This window comes from Silurus meridionalis, chromosome 20 (genome assembly GCF_014805685.1).
Source record: "Silurus meridionalis isolate SWU-2019-XX chromosome 20, ASM1480568v1, whole genome shotgun sequence".
NCBI lineage: Eukaryota > Metazoa > Chordata > Actinopteri > Siluriformes > Siluridae > Silurus > Silurus meridionalis.
The window spans coordinates 10,779,624-10,793,230 of record NC_060903.1 but is presented as its reverse complement, the minus strand read 5'-3'; the positions used below and the strand labels follow the sequence as shown (position 1 = coordinate 10,793,230).

At 38.5% G+C, this 13,607-nt stretch overlaps 1 protein-coding gene across 4 annotated transcripts in view; it reads left to right on the top strand.

The window, feature by feature from the left end:
- The window catches only part of arhgap12a (Rho GTPase activating protein 12a), a 96,722-nt gene that overhangs the window by 68,865 nt on the left and 14,250 nt on the right, over positions 1–13,607 (top strand). For 3 of the 4 annotated variants that reach the window (XM_046876421.1, XM_046876418.1, XM_046876419.1), the window contains 2 exons: positions 3,446–3,544; positions 8,900–8,977. In XM_046876421.1, the coding sequence (XP_046732377.1) occupies positions 3,446–3,544; positions 8,900–8,977 (177 nt within the window). The remainder of the gene's footprint in view (positions 1–3,445; positions 3,545–8,899; positions 8,978–13,607) is intronic. The other variant, XM_046876420.1, reaches the window with a different exon arrangement.

Sequence of the window (13,607 nt, the reverse complement as noted above, 5' to 3'; positions counted from 1 at the left end):
TTACACCTCTAATGTATACAGTGCAAAAGTGTTAGGAAGTTGTGAAAAAAATTGTTTTGAGACTAGAAGTGTTCTGTTAATTTTGATCCATTTACAGAAGATAAATCCAAATCAAATCAATATTTGGTGTGACCACTGTTTGCCTGCAAAAAGCATCAATTAATCCAGGTGAACTTGCACAGAGTTTTTGCAGAAGCTAGGCATACAGGTTGTTCCAGACATCTTGGAGAACTAACCACAGATCCTCAATGGACATAGGCTGCCTCAAATTCTTCCGTTTCTTTATGTAATCCCAGACAGATTCAAGGTTGAGATCAGGGCTCTGTGGAGGCCAAACCATCATTTCCAAGACTCCTGTTCTTCTCTACACTGAAGATAGTTCTTAATGACATTAGCTGTTTGGGGTCATTTTCCCGTTCCAGAATATGTTTGGACCACTAAGACACCTTGCTAATGGTATGGCATAATTGATGAGTATCTGCCTGTATATTTTTTATTTTTTTTGCAAAGGTATGGCTTTTTGGCCTAAATTTATAAAGTTCATTAATTTATTCATAAATGCTACTTCTGGCTTTTTTGGACAGTAGATGTACCTGGATGTACTTGAGTCCAACTAGTTTCCACTAGTTCTTTGCCGATGGCACTGCTGACACTATATTAATGACTGTTTCCCAGAGGTGGGAAGTAATGAAGTACAAACACTGTTACTGTACTTAAGTAGATTTTTAAGTTAAGTACTTTACTTCATTTACGGCTTTTTACTTTAACTAATTACATTTTAACAAATATCTGTACTTTCTATTTCGTACATTTTCAAACCAGGCTCATTACTTTAGTTTTACTTTAGTTTTCTATTTAGTGAAATTATCAATATTTGTCTTTTCATTGTGTGCCGCTTTCAGTCCATCAACCCATTTCTTGAAATTGAATGGCTTTTTTAACCTACCACTGGTGTATCATTTCCTGGCTATCACACACCACAGACATAAGCTAGCCTATGAAGGCAACAACAAGCAGAAGGCAACAAGAAATATGACTAAACATAAATGAGACAGTGGGAGTTTAAATATGACTAAAAACAGACATTCCTGATCATCATCTTTTCTTTGCATGTGTTCCATATGGTGGTTCTTCAGCCTGGACACATTCATTAGGTAACAATATATATGAATATGATGACACTAAAACAGGTAGTAGTAATGGCTACTTTTTTACTTAAGTACATGCAAGAGCCCATAGTTCTTCACTTTAACTTGAATGAAAAAAATGTAGTCAGTACTTTTTACCAGAGTCTTTAAAAGCATGAGTGTCTATAATTCTAATTGAGTGAAGGATGTGTATACTTTTGTCATCTCTGCTGTTTCTACCGACACATGATTGATGATCATAAGAACCTGCTTAGTATAATTGGCTAATCCATTTGACTAATCCTACAAATTCCCTGACTTTGTGCAAGTGTATTAATTGATGCTGGCCACACAAAATATTGATTAGATTTTTCTTCAATTTGTGATATTCATGATCAATTCATTCTATCTATCTATCTATCTATCTATCTATCTATCTATCTATCTATCTATCTATCTATCTATCTATCTATCTATCTATCTGTCTGTCTGTCTGTCTGTCTGTCTGTGTGTGTGTGTGTGTGTGTGTGTGTGTGTGTGTATATATATATATATATATATATATATATATATATATATATATATATATATATATATACACACAGTACAGACCAAAAGTTTGGACACACCTTCTCATTCAAAGAGTTTTCTATTTATGACTATGAAAATTGTAGAGTCACACTGAAGGCATCAAAACTATGAATTAACACATGTGAAATTATATACATAACTAAAAAGTGTGAAACAACTGAAAATTTGTCATATTGTAGGTTCTTCAAAGTAGCCACCTTTTGCTTTGATTACTGCTTTGCACACTCTTGGCATTCTCTTGATGAGCTTCAAGAGGTATCACCTGAAATGGTTTTCACTTCACAGGTGTGCCCTGTCAGGTTTAATGTGTGATTTCTTGCCTTATAAATGGGGTCGGGACCATCAGTTGTGTTGTGCAGATGTCAGGTGGATACACAGCTGATAGTCCTACTGAATAGACTGTTAGAATTTGTATTATGGCAAGAAAAAGCAGCTAAGTACAGAAAAACGAGTGGCCATCATTACTTTAAGAAATGAAGGTCAGTCAGTCCGAAAAATTGGGAAAACTTTGAAAGTGTCCCCAAGTGCAGTCACAAAAACCATCAAGCGCTACAAAGAAACTGGCTCACATGCGGACCGCCCCAGGAAAGGAAGACCAAGAGTCACCTCTGCTGCGGAGGATAAGTTCATCCAAGTCACCAGCCTCAGAAATCGCAGGTTAACTGCAGCTCAGATTAGAGACCATGTCAATGGCACACAGAGTTCTAGCAGCAGACACATCTCTACAACAACTGTTAAGAGGAGACTGTGTGAATCAGGCCTTCATGGTAGAATATCTGCTAGGAAACCACTGCTAAAGAAAGGCAACAAGCAGAAGAGACTTGTTTGGGCTAAAGAACACAAGGAATGGACATTAGACCAGTGGAAATCTGTGCTTTGGTCTGATGAGTCCAAATTTGAGATCTTTGGTTCCAACCACCGTGTCTTTGTGCGACGCAGAAAAGGTGAACGGATGAACACTACATGCCTGGTTCCCACCGTGAAGCATGGAGGAGGAGGTGTGATGGTGTGGGGGTGCTTTGCTGGTGACACTGTTGGGGATTTATTCAAAATTGAAGGCATACTGAACCAGCATGGCTACCACAGCATCTTGCAGTGGCATGCTATTCCATCTGGTTTGCGTTTAGTTGGACCATCATTTATTTTTCAACAGGACAATGAGCCCAAACACACCTCCAGGCTGTGTAAGGGCTATTTGACCAAGAAGGAGAGTGATGGGGTGCTGCGCCAGATGACCTGGCCTCCACAGTCACCGGACCTGAACCCAATCGAGATGGTTTAGGGGTGAGCTGGACCGCAGAGTGAAGGCAAAAGGGCCAACAAGTGCTAAGCATCTCTGGGAACTCCTTCAAGACTGTTGGAAGACCATTTCAGGTGACTACCTCTTGAAGCTCATCAAGAGAATGCCAAGAGTGTGCAAAGCAGTAATCAAAGCAAAAGGTGGCTACTTTGAAGAACCTAGAATATGACATATTTTCAGTTGTTTCACACTTTTTTGTTATGTATATAATTCCACATGTGTCAATTCAAAGTTTTGATGCCTTCAGTGTGAATCTACAATTTTCATAGTCATTAAAAATAAAGAAAGGTGGGTCCAAACTTTTGGTCTGTACTGTGTGTATATATATATATATATATATATATATATATATATATATATATATATATATATATATATATATATATATGCATCTGACCATGCCTTCATCATATCATTATTTGTGTAGATCTGGTGTTTGGCTGTAATCTGATCAGTCTCTGTCAGAGGGAGAAAACTACTATCCCTCATTTTGTGAAGATGTGTATCGACTACATAGAGAATCAAGGTATAGTAAGAGAATATATTCAGAAAATATATTTCTGTATTCAGTAAAATTTGTCTTTTATATTCGGTAGTCTTCTTGTTCCACTACAAGCCACATCTACTTGTAATTGGACTAAAATTACCAGCCTAGAATTGGCGTATTTTATTTATTTTATTGTATTTTTTGGCTGAAAATATTCCCTTAGTTACACTGACCTTTATATAAATTTTGTGTGTGAAGACCTTACTTCCAGCCATCACATTAATTGAGGATTTAACACTTAAATCAGACTGATTTTTACTTATTGACCAATAAAATTAAATAATCCAGCAAATAAGCAGTCATGAAATATAAAAGAACACAAGATTCCATGCAATCTATTTAGGAATTCATCTGACAATTATCTGCATAAAATATTAAAGCAATCAAATACTAATGAAGATTCATGAATAATTGGGAAAATAAAGATGGAACTGCCAATAAAACAAAAAAGATTGATGCTAATTTCACTGCCATTGTAATTAGATAAATGATAAAAACAGCATCTTTCTTTTAGATAATCTGATCTGCTATTTTTTATTTTGGCTTGGCTGTTTTTGAGAAGCAAATTGCTGCTTGATTTAGTTAGCTTGGTCAGTTTGCCACTTTCTATACAGATATCATTTCTGCCATCTATCCCAGAATGTGCAAGCTAAATGTTGGACCTGCTGTTGATGATGCTGGAAAAGGTCCTTAAATAATCACAGTCCCTAAACATAACTCTGCAATTGTTTAAGACAATTCTAATTTCTGCAGTTTACAGATTCATTACATGACCATTTGTGGAAAACACTGGCAGTGTGAATAAGACATCAGTAGAGCAAATAAGCGACTGCCAATTAGAAAAAGAATCCATGTGATTCCAGCCTCTTGCTTACATATGTGTTTAAATTGTAGACACATTGCTGGGCACACAAGTGCAGTTTTACAAACTATATTTTTTTCCTTCTGAATCTACAGGCAATGACATTTTTGTTAGTCAATCCAACTTTTGCAGTTCTGTCACAGAAACCTATACTGTAGGTTAGACACTGGTAAAAATAAGATCAGGATCAAATCAGATCCTTTTTGTCTATCGCGCACAGCTTAGCAGAACAGATGCATTTGCTGAAAAGTATGTCTATGTTAATGGGAAAGGGGACATCTGGGGTGTTTTTTTTTTTTTTTGTTTGTTTTTTTATAGAATTCTCCATCTGCTTATTCTGCCTCCAAGGAGTTAGTATGAGATAAGCACCTAACAATATTTTTAAACTAAAAACTTAGGCCATTCCATGTAGACTAATAAACTCAAACAATTTAAAGAGAGAAAACATTGCCAGGCAGAAGTGGAAAGAGTAATATAATATTCTACTCAAAAGTTCTTACTTCAATGAAATTTTCCTTAAGTACAAGTAAAGTTGCCAGTCTAAAAATCTACTCCAGTAAAAAGTAACTAATTAAAAATTGTTATTCTTTTAATTTAATGAGGGGGTGGGGGATCCTAGTGTAGTTCAAAAACAAGTGGACATACATTTCAAACTAGTTATTTTTAATTTTTAATTTTTAATTTGTAATTTTTAATAAAAATGAAAGTTTTTTCCAAGTAGGCTTGTATGAGGTATTTATGATAAGCCAGTGTATTACCTGCAGTAGACAGTGCTCAGTACTTTCCCTGTTTGGAAGAGCATAGAGATACACAGAGCATGTAGACTGGAACTAAAAACATTTTACCTACCTTAAAGTCTTTTTGCTGTGTTGCTGTCCCTGTGCTCAGCACTGTAGCTCTCCGGTTACATCCCTGCACTGCTCCTGCAGACTGGAAGAGTTCAGAATGCTGTAATTTATAATGAGAGAAATCACAAATGCAGATTCAGTTTTCAGACAGTAAATGCATGCATTTAACAACTCCGGCATTTCCCAGAGTGCTGGAACAAAACGCTTTAATTGTACACTGCATTCTCAGCAAAACTGTATGATTAGTTATACAGTAATGCTCAAATCTAAAGCACCAACAGCAGCAGCTACTCTAAGATATAACACTTTTCATATGACACTTAAATCGTGACACTGGTAATAGAGTTAGCTTAATTGTGCATTGATAATTTTGCCCTGAGTCACTGTTACTTTCCAACACTGGTGCTAACCAACATAATCATCGTCATGCAGTGATGCAATGCACCAGTACAACAATTATGTTAACTAAAAATATAAGAATTTTGAATTAACCTAAATGTTTGTGCAGGTTTGATTTCAAGTTTTTATGAGCTCGTCATAAGCTTATAACTTTGCACTGTTGACCCCAGGTACCTAAACTCCTCCACCTTCTCCAACTCTGCAACTGCACCGCTCCACTGCCCTCCCTCTCATTCACACATGTACTTGTCTTACTCCTACTGACTTTCATTCCCTTTCTCTCCAGCATGTACCTCCATCTTTCCAGGCTTTTCTCAACCTACTCCCTACTTTTACCACAAATCACAATATCATCCACAAAAGTCACAGTCCACACACCTCCTGTCTGACCTCTGACCTTTTTCTTTTATTTAGTAACAGATATGATTTCAAATATAGCTGTCAGGAATTCCCCTGCCACGCCCCCTTTGGCGGCTGTCAAACTTCGGCATTCCCCAAAGCACCTCGCTCTTCTCCCGTGCGGGCCCCGCCCGCACGGAGGTGCTCGCAATCATGCTTCATGGGGAACACCTGACTCCCATCTACTCGCTCATCACACCACCAATATAAACCCCTCATTCACCCACACTCGCGGTCCGTTATTGCATGTTCGTGTTGGTTCATGTCGGTGTGCTCGTACGTCCAGTTATCCCGCTACGTACGTTCCGTTTCAGACTCCTCACGCACTCCACGGCTGCGCTTCTCTTCTGAAGCGCCCCTCGGACTATATTCGGGGATTATCCCGAGCACTGTAAGTGCTTTTGTGTTGGCTCTGCCTAAATAAAGCTTCTGTTTGCTGTTACTCCGGCTTCCGCCTCCGTACCTCGCCTAACAATAGCAAAGTACAATACTTAAGTAATGTTCTATTCCCACCTTGGCTAGGCCTAGGGGAGTGTAGGAACAAAAACCATTTAGTTGTTGCAGGTTGTTTGGACAAAATAGTAGGACAAGAGTTTGGAGTAGCATGTAAAACCAACCCATCTATATCAACAGTAGGCTCTTCACTGCTATTTGTTACCAAGCCAGCAGTAACTGCCGTCACTAAACAAGTCCTCAGAGCTAGTGACAATCACGTGCATCATACTCTTTCAGTTTATTAATATGACAGACAAGTGTCTTACGTTTTCAGTCAGGGGTACAGAGAACAGCCAGTGGCAAAGTTTTTCTGAACTGAATATGGACCATTAGTCAAACTTGACAGACAAGGATGAACCAGTAATAGAAAGTAAAACCATTACTTTGTCACCAGGTTCAAACCTTTAGGAAACTGCCTTCTTGTCATACCAGTGCTTAATGCGACAGGCTTTGTTCAGACTTTTACAGAATGTTCTCACATAGTCTAAAATAGTGTTTCTTATCACTATCTACTAGAAACTTCAAGAGATTTCAGAGGACCTCTAACAGAATGATCAAAAACAAGGTCTGCAGGGCTAAATCCAAGAGAATCTTGAAGAGCTTCTCTTACTGCAAACAGAACAAGAGGCACTACTTCATCCCAGACTCTGTGTTTAAACAGTATTTCCTTAACAGAGTTTAAGGACTGGTGAAATCTCCTAATGCACCTTGGGACTCAGGGTCATAAGGACTGGACACGCGTTTTGTTTAGCATTTTCATAACCTGTAAAAATAGCTTGGATATGTAGTTAGTTCCTCGATCTGTTTGAACTACCTTGGGCAGCCCAAAAGTGGTGAAAAATGGTTTTTAAAAAAGTGTTTTTTTACCACCACTGAAGTAGTAATTCTACATAAGGGAATCTCTTCTGGAAACCAAGATGCAGCACACACTATTGTTAGTAAATACTGATTCCCGGACATAGTTCTAGACAGAGGACAAATGCAATCAACAAGAACACACTCAAATGGCTCCCCAAGTACTGGTATAGGGTAAAGAGGAGCAGGAGGAATAACTTGATTTGGCAATAGCGTCCTTATTGATCAGTCACATGGTGCCAAAACAGTATAAATGATTATTCTCAGAAAGTGAGAAGGTGGAGACCAATTTTTTTGAAGAAAAACAAACATTAAAGGTGCATGAAAATGTATTTTAAAATAAAATACTAAATACCTTAATATTGTGTATCAAAATAAACTACAAAATACAGCAGCCACACCATGTATCAAAATAAACTACTGTATTTTTGTATTTTAAAATAGTTTTACAAGAAAGCATGAAATGTCTTCGCAAATCTTCCATCTGTTGGCTTATTTGATCTGTCCTTTGCCATTACACCCACTCAGTTAATTACATAAATAGTTTTTGATAGCAAAGGCTTTTCTCTGGCATGCAATAAATCTGACATATGCAACAAGTTAACTGATGAATATTTACATACACATCCCTGTGGTTTCCCAGATTAAGGTTAGTTGCTTGTAGTGAAAAGAAGAACAGGAAAGGTTAGATAAACTTAAGTTATGAACAGTTTAATAGCAGTTTGCAAATAACTCATAATGTATCCTAATTTAGTTTGCATCAGCAACATTGACTTAATGACAAACAAGTAATTCATAAGAAGACTGATGGCACCTAAGATTGATGGCACCTGTATTCATAGCAACTAGTTTCTAACTAATTAATTATTTGATTGTAATTATAAATATAATAATATATAATGTGTCAGGCAGATTTGTGCAATTGTAGGCAAAATCAAGATCCTACTAAACAGCTACTTCAATTAGGGTACAATATTTGTCAATTGGGTACTTATTTATCAATAATTCTACACCTATTTGAATGTGACTTACCTTGACCACCTTCTTCCATATGGATACATTTTCTGTACTGATCTCATGTCTGGGCACCAAGCAGAGGCCGGATTTTTATGATGTCATCATGTAGACTTCTTACAAAGTTTTTTCAGTATTTCAAAACTACAGTATTTTGAGTATTTTAATACAAAATATGAAGTCATTCCCATCAACCCTATCAAATAGAAATGACCATATCCTATTTTATATTTGAAATACATGTATCATAAATACTGCCCATTTCTGTTGGACAGTTTATGGTGGTACAGAGAGAAACACAAATTGCCAGGTTAGCCTAAACTGGCATTACTGATTACTGAATTGACCACCAGAATTAATGAGGGAACATAAATCCCTTGATAGCTAAAGTCCAAAACTATAAAACTATCCCTCAATGTCTACATTCAATACCAAATTATTATTATTATTTTTTTTTTTTAGGTCTGAATCTGGATGGTCTCTACAGAGTGAGTGGAAATCTGGCCGTCATACAGAAGCTGAGATTTGCTGTTAACCATGGTATATATATAAAAAAAATATATATATATATATATATATATATATATATATATATATATATATATATATATATATAATAATTAATAAATAAGTGTGTGTGTGTGTGTGTGTGTGTTTGTACACAGCTGGATGACAACAGATATTCATATAATGATTTCTGAAAAATGTACATAACATCAAACAAAGATATAGAAGGAAATGTATAAAACATTTTGGATCAATAAACCTAAAAAATAAATAACTGCAGAAAGGCCACACTGCAGACACGTTTAGCATTTCACACGTTCGCAAATCAAATTAAATCGGCTAAATTGTCTGTGCAAGCACACACTAAAGTAGAGAGCAACATAGATCTACAGGTTTATTCACGCACATTAAGAATAATAATCAAAAGCTTCATTATCATAATGGGCTGTATATTAACCTATTTGGAGAAAATAAATTTTCTATGTGAAATTAGACATTGAGCACCCCATATAACCAAAATAGCATAATCCTTGTTTCATAACTCAAACTGCGTCCAAACGCTTTGGGAATGAGAGTCCAATACTACCACACTGACCAGTCCCTGACTAGTGTGAAAGAGCACAGCTAGGTCGAAGGACAGAGGTGCCAAGAGTGGCACAGAGGTCAAGGTTGTAAAACCTGATAAAGGTGAACGGAGTGGACAAGCTCACAGCGTCACAGAGGTCTTGGAGGGACACTCCAGAGGACCAAGCCTTAGAGCAGGGGTCACCAACGTGGTGCCCACACGCACCAGGTCACCCGCAAGGACCACATGAGGCGCTGCGAGCCTTTTCAAAAATACCTGTTTCCTACCTTGTTAAATCATTGTTGATAATTATTGTGAGAAATCATTAACATAATGCAGCACTTTAGCTGCCTTACCGAACGCTAGGCTACCTGGGAACATTCCAGCGTCAGTCAAGTCGAGCTTCTGTTCATGTATTTAACACTATTGTAAAGTTATTGTAAAGCCCCACACAATGGTGAAGAGAAAAGTGGATTCTGAAAACAGCCTTTCAAAACCGATGTGATTCTGAATATATGTTTAATGACACTGCTGGTAAACCCATGTGTCTTATTAGTGGAGCGAATTTGGCTGTAATTAAAGAATTACTGTGAGATGTCTTGTGTTTGACAGGAGATATTTTTATGGAGAGCAAAATATTTTAAGTTATTTAAAGTTTAAGATAAGTTTTTACAAATGGCATAAGAGCAAAGAAATATGATTGTTTTAAGTGTTGGGTAACGTTACTTTTAAAAGTAATGCATTACAATATTGAGTTACTCCCCCAAAAAGTAACTAATTATGTTACTTAGTTACTTTTTATGGAAAGTAATGCATTATATTACTTTTGCTTTACTTTTGCGTTACTTGTATCTCTTTCACACCTTACAGGTGTAACAGGTGTAATATAGATAATTGCCATTAAAAAATAAGTTATATTAGGGCAAAATACATTTCTTAAACATTGAAAATGCTTAATAACTGCTTAGAGAACAATAAGATGATCGACTAAATTTTGACCACAAGGCTGAACACTTTCCAGTCACACTCTTCTGTACACTGCTTTGCAATCTGCCTTCGCCGTCAGGAATGTAACTATCGTTTGTGTATATAAGGTTAAGGGTGTGGGCTGCACACCAGTGATGTGGAGGGAGAACATACCTTTCGCTGTCATCTTGTAAAACATCGTGCAATTCCGTAAATATGACCTCGTCCTCGTCTACATCATTATCTGCTTCATCATCAGCTTGAAACATTCTGAACACTTTTACAAAGTTCGCTATTATCAGTGACCGTGGCAGTTTATCTTTCCACAAAGAGCAAATGAGCTGTGAATTTGCTCTCTATCTCCACTGCGATGGCATCGTACATGTGTCTCCCACGGAAAACTTTTATTCTGAGCAGTCCATAGATATGCAGTGGTGGAAAGTCGGCAAAATTTTTCTATATTTCTGTCTCCATTTCCATATATGCAACATTACACACACACACACACACACACACACACACACACACACACACATCTGTAGTGCTGTGCTTTGCATGCAGATGTTTTTTTTTTTTTTAAGTGGTTGACATTTTTTGCAGTTGACAAGAGCTTTTCACCAACACGTCATTTACACTTAACGATTATTCCTTTCTCCTTTTCCTCAACTATTTCAAAATAATAAGAATACTTCCATCACAGTAATGTAATTCTCTGGTTTGCCATCTCCGCTTCTGACCAGCTTCTGTTCCCGCTGCTCGCATGAGTGCGCAATTCCATGTGACTATGTTCATTTTAATTCAGTATTTATTTTTTAATGCAAAATAATTTAACTGAAAAGTAGAAGTAGAGGCAGTAGAGGTAGTAGAGGTAGAGGCGATAAGCGGAGGTGGAGGAAAAACTCATTGTTTGCTACTCTTTACACTACGTATCCCTAAACTAAGTAAAAAATCGACCAAGTGACTGCTCGTACCTCGGAAAACTTGTACATAAATGCACTCGTAGGTCCTTGTGACCTACCTACTCGTGACCTACGAGTGCATTAATGTACAAGTTTTCCGAGGTACGATCAGTCACTTGGTTGATTTTTTACTTTGTTACGTGAGCAAAAAAATTGAGGTTCGAGCTCGAGACGCCGCTGCTAGATGGGGAAGCGAAGCCAAAAAGCGAAGATTGGGACGAAAATTAAGATAAGCAAAGAAGAAAAAGTAAAAAATAACAGTTTAGGGATGTCAATGTAAATGTTTTCCTGTTCGGCCCACGACCTAAAGTGTGCTTTGAGTTTTGGCCCCCTGTGTAATTGAGTTTGACACCTCTGGTCTAGATAAATAACATTAATTATTTATAATAACATATAATTAAAGGTAAATTGAGCAAATATGTTATTTCAGAATAGTGTGTCAAACTAGTAGCCCTTCACATTAGTCGGTACCCAAGAAGTAGCTATCGGTGTCAAAAAGGTTGGTGACCCCTGCCTTAGAGGCTTCCACACTCTGGGTCGAGTGAGCTCTGACCCCGAATGGAGCGGAGAGACCAGAGGACCTATAAGAGGACACAATAGCTTCAATAATCCATCTGCTGAGGGTCCGCTTATGAGCAGGAAGGCCTCTTATCGGAGGGCTGCAGCAGATGAGCAATAGTTCTGACTTCCTCCAAGGACTTGTCCTGTGGACATAACAGTCCAGTGCTCTGACTGGGCACAGCCAATTCAATCTCTTCTAGTTTGTGGTCTGGAATTGGGGAGGATTTAATGCCTGCAGCCTAAGACGACCGAGGGCACCTCGGGGACATAACCTGCTCTAGGGTGCAGAAAGGCACTGGCCATGCCTGGAGTGAACTCCAGGAAGCAGGGGACCACAGGGACGGCCTGAAGATCACCTACTCAGTCTTATCAGACGAGGCTCGAAGGGGGGTTCGGACAGAGCCTCCAGTACAAAGACCTGGTCCCACCCAAGCACTCTTGGTCGCACAAGTGGCCTCAGCCTTTGGGTGCCATGGAGAAAATGCGTCAGAAGCAGGTCTCTGCCCAATGAATGCACCGACACGGGGGTGGGATACGCAGAAACGGCAGACACGTAAGGTGAGGGACGCATCTGTCGTTAGCACTATGCGATGACCGAGGTCTCCCAGGACGAGGCCTTGAGATAGGAACCCGGGATCTTTTCAAACATCTAGGGCATGTAGGGATCGCTGCATGACCTTAATCGTACGGAGGGGATTGCCCTTCCGTGAGAACCCGTGAGCCCTGAGCCACCACTGAAGGGGTCTCATGTACAAGAGACCAAGTGGAATGACATTGGAGTACCCGAGTAGTCTCTGAAACTTCCTGATAGCCGTAAGGATGGACACAATTGCAGGCAGAGGAAAGCTGAAGTTGTGGTACTTCGGTTTGCAGTTCAAGGAAAAATGACAGACCCCGACGTGGAGGATGTGACGCCAGGAGAAAAAAACGCTCGTCGAGCTTACTGGACAAAGAAGCTTTATTCTCATCGGCTGTCCGAGCTATATCCAGCTTCTATAGGGTACGTGTCACAACCTCCAGGAGCTCCTTGCTTCCAGGTTTGCATGGAACTGCCCCCCAATGCGCAGCATGTGTGTGCCCCACTCTTGCTAGCGGTCGACGGAGTAAAGTTGTCTCAGTGTGCATTTTTTTTATTTTTTCCCAAACGGTTTCAAACAGCAATTTTTGTGATAAAAGCATGTCTTCCAAGTCATAGTACTATCTTTGACTTATGATATTTTGAACTTAGCGTTGTTGTAACGTATCTCCATCGCAAGTAGAGGACTACCTGTATATATACAGTGAGGAAAATAAGTATTTGAACACCCTGCTATTTTGCAAGTTCTCCCACTTAGAAATCATGGAGGGGTCTTAAATTGTCATCGTAGGTGCATGTCCACTATGAGAGACATAATCAAAAAAAAAAAAATCCAGAAATCACAATGTATGATTTTTTAACTATTTATTTGTATGATACAGCTGCAAATAAGTATTTGAACACCTGAGAAAGTCAATGTTAATATTTGTTACAGTAGCCGTTGTTTGCAATTACAGAGGTCAAACGTTTCCTGTAGTTTTTCACCAGGTTTGCACACACTGCAGGAGGGGTTTTGACCCACTCCTCCACACAGGT